The 7,272-nt window shown below is 43.7% G+C and overlaps 1 protein-coding gene across 2 annotated transcripts; it reads right to left on the reverse strand.

The window, feature by feature from the left end:
- Nucleotides 1-224: 224 nt before the first annotated feature.
- LOC121546786 (NSFL1 cofactor p47-like) lies at nt 225-3,975 on the reverse strand. 2 transcript variants are annotated; one of them, XM_041858026.2, is made up of 9 exons: nt 3,840-3,975; nt 3,096-3,199; nt 2,836-2,901; nt 2,103-2,268; nt 1,836-1,931; nt 1,587-1,696; nt 1,251-1,388; nt 766-936; nt 225-657 (listed from the first exon to the last, which is right to left on the reverse strand). In XM_041858026.2, the coding sequence occupies exons 1-9, from the start codon at nt 3,939-3,941 to the stop codon at nt 495-497; spliced, it is 1,116 nt and encodes a 371-aa protein (XP_041713960.1). In that variant the 5' UTR covers nt 3,942-3,975; the 3' UTR covers nt 225-494. The 2 variants fall into 2 exon arrangements, with proteins under 2 accessions (XP_041713960.1, XP_041713959.1); XM_041858025.2 differs by having other exon boundaries at nt 1,587-1,699.
- Between the last annotated feature and the right edge of the window lie 3,297 nt (nt 3,976-7,272).

Below are 7,272 nucleotides of genomic sequence, written 5' to 3' on the forward strand. Positions count from 1 at the left end.
TTAAAAAAACATTCCGTCTTTTGTTGTTGATGGTTTGTTGATTCTGAATGTGATGGGAGCACAAGGTTCCTGGCGTACGTTGGGGGGTGCAGGGGTACATGTTCAGTCGGGTTGAGTTGATGGGAACTTGTGTGGAAAAAGCAGGCAAGCGTTGAGCCAGAGGAGAGATGAGTGGAAGATGAACAAAACAAAATGGCAGTATTATAAACTAAAGCAGTCTCTGAAACTGTTAAGAAAGCTTTAATGTTACTGTGCATTTTCAACTCCTACTTTCTAAACAGGTTTTTAACCACCAGAGCTGCCTTTCATCAAAGCCTTATCTGCTCCCCACTTCCCAACATATGCCCCTCACAAACAGCGGAAGAGGGAAAATGTATCAACACTATATATATATATATATATGTATAAAAAAAAGGAATTAGAAGTCCTTAAGTCCATGGTGTCTCGTCCCTCGGATGGGAGCTGTGAACCAGCCAGGCAACCAGGGGTCTCCATCACTTTAGCCGCTGCACAATGACTGCGTTGAGCAGGTTGGCATCCCGCAGCGACTGGCTCTCGTCAGTCAGCTCCTTGTTGGGGAAGGTTGTCATGAGCACAAACTCTGTCGCCGCCATCAAAGGGCGAGCTCCCACCACAAACTGACGCAAGTCCGACACCCTGAGGACAGGAAGAGAAAGAATGAGGAGAAAATAGGTAATATGCTGTTTGTCATGCCCTTCATAGAGGGAGTAGGGAGATGTACAGCTTCATGGCTCCAACACTGACCTGTGAGTGTGGTTGAACTTCTGCACCAGTCTCCCCCCGTCGGCCAGTCTGATCTGGATGTTGGTCACAGGCTTGGAGGCATCCAGGTTTACAGAGGCGATAGCCTGGGCCTCACTGGCTACCCGGTCCTGGTCTCCAATACACGGAGCAGACACCAGCTCAGGGGTGGCACTGAATGGACAGGTGAGGTGGGAGAGAGACATTTATTGTGATTATACTGTATTTGACATAGATTTGTTGAAGACAATATTATAAGTGCACATTTTCCCAAAAGATAATATCAGGTTTTGAAAAATTGTTGGGTTCCTTTATGATTTTAACTTAAAGTCCATCAAATACAATATCAATTTGTGCCAAAATTCCCCTTTCTACCCCCTTGTGGTAATAAAGTCTAACAGTCACCGTATTAAGGCATTGTGCTGAAAAGGGGGGACAATTTCATTGCTTCCTCTGTATTGAATTCTATGAGAATAGAACTCACCCACCTGCCCAGTTTCTGTCCTTCCCCACCGAATGCCTTGAAGGCAACCTTGGGTTTGGAGAAGTCCTCATCCCGATGGTCCTCCATATCCAAGTTGACCTGACCCCCTCGGGAGCGCTGCCTCAACTCCAAAGGAATCTCCCTGAGAGGAGGAATGACTTCTATTATGACAATGCTTCAGAGAGAGAGGCATGTAGCCTCCAGCTGTCTAGTGCGGAGCAGAATGTGTATGCCATAAATACATTTATAATGTAAAGGGAGGATTTAGGAAAATGATATGACATGAGCTGTCATGCATATTAAAAGTATGACAAGGATACGGTACAGACAGTGTACTCACCCCCTACGGATGGACTCCAGGAAGATGGCGTTGCCAGGATCGCTGTAGTTTCTGAGTTCACCGTCGTCCAGGCTGAAGCCTGTCTTCCACAGCTTTAGGACTACATGCACCTTCAGAACGTAGTAAAGAACATACATAAGTAAGTAAAAGAAGTAAACTTAAGTGAACTGAAGTAAATGTATTCTTCTGAGATCTAATGTATACTAGCAATACAAAAAAATCCAAATAAATTAACTGTCAAACACTCACATCCTGCTGGCTGTTAGCTGTTCTTCTCTCTCCAGCCACGTAAACAGGCTCCTCCTCAGGCGCTGCACCAAGCCGGTAGCCGCCACCAATAAAGGGCTAGAGGGGGGAAGAGGAGGAAAACAGTTAGAAAAACATTATGACAACTAACATCATACACCATTAGCTCTATCAATCCCAAAACACAGGCCTAATAACACATACATGTGATCAGTAAATGAAAGAGGAATGATCCTGGTGCAGGACATATTACCGGGAAGCTTTTCTTACCCTGGCTCGACTAGGCTCTCCTGGGCCCCTCCCAGCCTTCTCCACGGGTACGGCCCCATGCTCCTTAGCCCCCTTAAACAGGTCCTCCACCACCTCATTAGAGCTCTTCTTTTTGGGAGGGCCCACTATCTGCTGCCCACTACGTTCAGAGCCCCCAGCAAAGAACCTGGAGGGAAGCAGAGGAAGGATGTAGCAATTAAAGAGAGGAAACAACACAACCTGGATTTTGGATCTTGTCCAAGCTTCTGGTTACAACACCAGTGCTGTGATTGTGTGGACGAGTAACACAATAACACAGGGACACCCCCAACCAGCAGAATATGTTGATGCAGCAGAAAGCAATACCAGCCTACAGAGAACTGAATACAGAAACCAAAATAGTTTGGTACATTCTGGAGGCACACTAGCCTGGGTACCATTTTGTTTCTGTGTTTGCCTACATGCAATGTGAAATTCATTTAATACACCCCAATGTCATAGAAGTATATGTAACCGGTGTGAAATTGCTAGCTAGTTAGCGGTGCACGCTAGTAGCGTTTCAATCAGTGACGTCACTCGCTCTGAGACCTTGATGTAGTTGTTTCCCTTGCTCTGCAAGGGCCGCGGCTTTTGTGATGGGTAACGGTGCTTCGAGGCTGACTGTTGTCGATGTGTGCAGAGGGTCCCTGGTTCAAGCCCAGGTTGGGGTGAGAAGAGGGACAGAAGCAAAACTGTTACATATAGTCAGACCTACCTTTGCCCTTCCTCCTCATCACTGTCATCTACTTCCTCATGCATCATATCTCTGAAGGAGGTCACCCTAGTTTCACAACAGAAACACAACGAATAACAATCAACATCAATCGCGTAGCATGAAATGTTTCATATAATATATTTTTAAAGTTTGACAAGGGAAACACTGAAAGGACTTGGATATTGGCTATCCTGTTTTAATGATACCGAGACTAACAGAGTAACAATAGATTTACGGAGGTCAGTTAGTTAGCTATGTACCTGGGCCCTGTGGGACGAGGCACAGAGGATCCACCACTCTCTGGCTGAGGAAGAGTCACTATGTCATCCTCAGGACCATCTTCAAAGAAACTGGCCAGGGCAAGCTAAGAAAACAGGCCAAGACGCCATGTCATCCAAACATCAAGATTTCAGTGTCTAGTCACAGTCTAAACCTGAGCGCTCCTTTGCTAGAGCTTCATTGTGAACTTGCCAAATTAAAAGGTAGCTAACTAAAAAGGATGATATTCAACTAGCAATTAGATAGTTAACTAATTCATCAGATTTCCCCATCCTATCATCTCAGTCACTTGATGAACGATTAATGTTAGCTAGTTATGATTTTGAAGTAGGCTAACTGCTGGACAACGCTATCTGCCAGTCTGAGAGCAAGCTAGCTAACCTGCTAGCCAAATAGCTAGAACGCAGTGAACGAGCCATTCATTAATGAAACAGATTTGTTAGCAAGCTAACATTAAACAAGCTAACTATTAGACAGCGGTAGTAAAACATTGGTAACTGTATGAAACTGATTGGTAGATATAGGTCCTAGGGAATAAGACAGCAATGGCCATTCAAGCTTTTGTTGTGAGAATGAGTGACTTGCAGAAACTAGCTACGTTAGTTATCTAGTACCGGCCAGCAGTATGTGCTAGCAGTGGTGATCTGGCAGCTATCTAACTACTGTCATTCGTATGTCGTTGTGAGTTGAAATCAAATATCACATTTAGTACAACTTGTACGTACCTGCAAATCCCAGCCGGCAGACTCCAAGAAAAAACGGGCCCTCTCCTCATCAACATCAGTAACAGCAACGAACTCCCTTACCGAGTCTTCTTGGTCCGCCATTTTGATATGCCCATTCAATGACTGTTCTGACTCCAACTACCAACTTGGTTCCTATCTGAGCAAGATGTGGTTCCTATCTGTGCAAAATGCAGTATGCTACAGTAGGGTGAAAAAAAATAGGCCTAGAGAGTACACCAATGTTTATGAAATGTTGTATTTAGCACAAAGTAAATACATTTTATTTGGAGGAATAATATTTCACATATAGTTGACATTTATATATATAAAAAAAGTATTTTCTGTATTACCATAACAAATACACCTTCATTTTCTGCGAAAGCAAAGGGGCAATCTGGGATTTGAAAAACAACAAAGACACCACCACTTGTTTTTGTAAACAGCTGAGGGATGGGAGTGGAGAATTGTAACCACTCTCAAATTCATAGACAGAGCTATGATGCAAGGACTGACCATCCATGGGATTAACCTTTTAGATTTAACCATGTTTTGAAGCTATATTGGTGTTTGTTTACAATTAAAACAAGCTTATATTTTGGGTTCTGATGTGGTACAATAGTTCTACTAAGCCTACTCAGCCTATAGAGTATGTGGACAACTACAAATACCTAGGTACCTAGGTGTCTGGTTAGACTGTAAACTCTCCTTCCAGACTCACATTAAGCATCTCCAATCCAAAGTTAAATCTAGAATCAACTTCCTATTTCGCAACAAAGCCTCCTTCACTCATGCTGCCAAACATGCCCTCGTAAAACTGACTATCCTACCGATCCTTGACTTCGGCGATGTCATTTACAAAATAGCCTCCAACACTCTACTCAGCAAATTGGATGTAGTCTATCACAGTGCCATCCGTTTTGTCACCAAAGCCCCATATACTACCCACCACTGTGACCTGTACGCTGTTGTTGGCTGGTCCTCACTACATATTCGTCGCCAAACCCACTGGCTCCAGGTCATCTATAAATCACTGCTAGGCAAATCCCCGTCTTACCTTAGCTCATTGGTCACCATAGCAACCCCCACGCGTAGTCTGCGCTCCAGCAGGTATATCTCACTGGTCATCCCCAAAGCCAACACCTCCTTTGGCCGCCATTCCTTCCAGTTCTCTGCTGCCAATGACTGGAACGAATTGCAAAAATCTCTGAAGCTGGAGACTCTTATCTCCCTCACTAACTTTAAGCATCAGTTGTCAGAGCACCTTACCGATCACTGCACCTGTACACAGCCCATCTGTAATTAGCCCACCCAACTACCTCATCCCCATATTGTTATTTATTTTGCTCATTTGCACCCCAGTATCTCTATTTGCACATCATCTCTTGCACATCTATCATTCCAGTGTTAATACTAATTGTAATTATTTTGCACTAGCCTATTTATTGCCTTACCTCCATAACTTGCTACATTTGCACACACTGTATATACAGTGGGGAGAACAAGTATTTGATACACTGCCGATTTTGCAGGTTTTCCTACTTACAAAGCATGTAGAGGTCTGTAATTTTTTATCATAGGTACACTTCAACTGTGAGAGACGGAATCTAAAACAAAAATCCAGAAAATCACATTGTATGATTTTTAAGTAATTAATTTGCATTTTATTGCATGACGTAAGTATTTGATCACCTACCAACCAGTAAAAATTCCGGCTCTCACAGACCTGTTAGTTTTTCTTTAAGAAGCCCTCCTGTTCTCCACTCATTACCTGTATTAACTGCACCTGTTTGAACTCTTTACCTGTATAAAAGACACCTGTCCACACACTCAATCAAACAGACTCCAACCTCTCCACAATGGCCAAGACCAGAGAGCTGTGTAAGGACATCAGGGATAAAATTGTAGACCTGCACAAGGCTGGGATGGGCTACAGGACAATAGGCAAGCAGCTTGGTGAGAAGGCAACAACTGTTGGTGCAATTATTAGAAAATGGAAGAAGTTCAAGATGACGGTCAATCACCCTCGGTGTGGGGCTCCATGCAAGATCTCACCTCATGGGGCATCAATGATCATGAGGAAGGTGAGGGATCAGCCCAGAACTACACGGCAGGACCTGGTCAATGACCTGAAGAGAGCTGGGACCACAGTCTCAAAGAAAACCATTAGTAACACACTACGCCGTCATGGATTAAAATCCTGCAGCGCACGCAAGGTCCCCCTGCTCAAGCCAGCGCATGTCCAGGCCCGTCTGAAGTTTGCCAATGACCATCTGGATGATCCAGAGGAGGAATGGGAGAAGGTCATGTGGTCTGATGAGACAAAAATAGAGCTTTTTGGTCTAAACTCCACTCGCCGTGTTTGGAGGAAGAAGAAGGATGAGTACAACCCCAAGAACACCATCCCAACCGTGAAGCATGGAGGTGGAAACATCATTCTTTGGGGATGCTTTTCTGTTTAAGGGGACAGGACGACTGCACCGTATTGAGGGGAGGATGGATGGGGCCATGTATCGCGAGATCTTGGCCAACAACCTCCTTCCCTCAGTAAGAGCATTGAAGATGGGTCGTGGCTGGGTCTTCCAGCCAACGACCCGAAACACACAGCCAGGGCAACTAAGGAGTGGCTCCTTAAGAAGCATCTCAAGGTCCTGGAGTGGCCTAGCCAGTCTCCAGACCTGAACCCAAAAGAAAATCTTTGGAGGGAGCTGAAAGTCCGTATTGCCCAGCGACAGCCCCGAAACCTGAAGGATCTGGAGAAGGTCTGTATGGAGGAGTGGGCCAAAATCCCTGCTGCAGTGTGTGCAAACCTGGTCAAGACCTACAGGAAACGTATGATCTCTGTAATTGCAAACAAAGGTTTCTGTACCAAATATGAAGTTCTGCTTTTCTGATGTATCAAATACTTATGTCATGCAATAAAATGCAAATTAATTACTTAAAAATCATACAATGTGATTATCAGGATTTTTGTTTTAGATTCCGTCTCTCACAGTTGAAGTGTACCTATGATAAAAATTACAGACCTCTACATGCTTTGTAAGTAGGAAAACCTGCAAAATCGGCAGTGTATCAAATACTTGTTCTCCCCACTGTATATTTTTTGTGGTATTTTTGACTTTATGTTTTGTTTTACCCCATATGTAACTCTGTTGTTGTTGTTTTTATCGCACTGCTTTGCTTTATCTTGGCCAGGTCGCAGTTGTAAATGAGAACTTGTTCTCAACTGGCTTAACTGGTTAAATAAAGGTTAAATAAAAATAAATTTGGGCATTTATAAGTTATATTCTTCAAGAATCCTTGTGAAATTGTATTTAAATGTTTTCTTTGTCTCTAATAACGTGGACATTTAAACACTAATAAAGATTGGTAGAATAAAGAATTTCCCCTAGTGCTCGTGCTGTGAGGCCTTAAGAAACACTACTGTTCCTGTTTT

The sequence above is a fragment of the Coregonus clupeaformis genome, chromosome 30 (assembly GCF_020615455.1).
Source record: "Coregonus clupeaformis isolate EN_2021a chromosome 30, ASM2061545v1, whole genome shotgun sequence".
NCBI classification, from domain to species: Eukaryota; Metazoa; Chordata; class Actinopteri; order Salmoniformes; family Salmonidae; genus Coregonus; species Coregonus clupeaformis.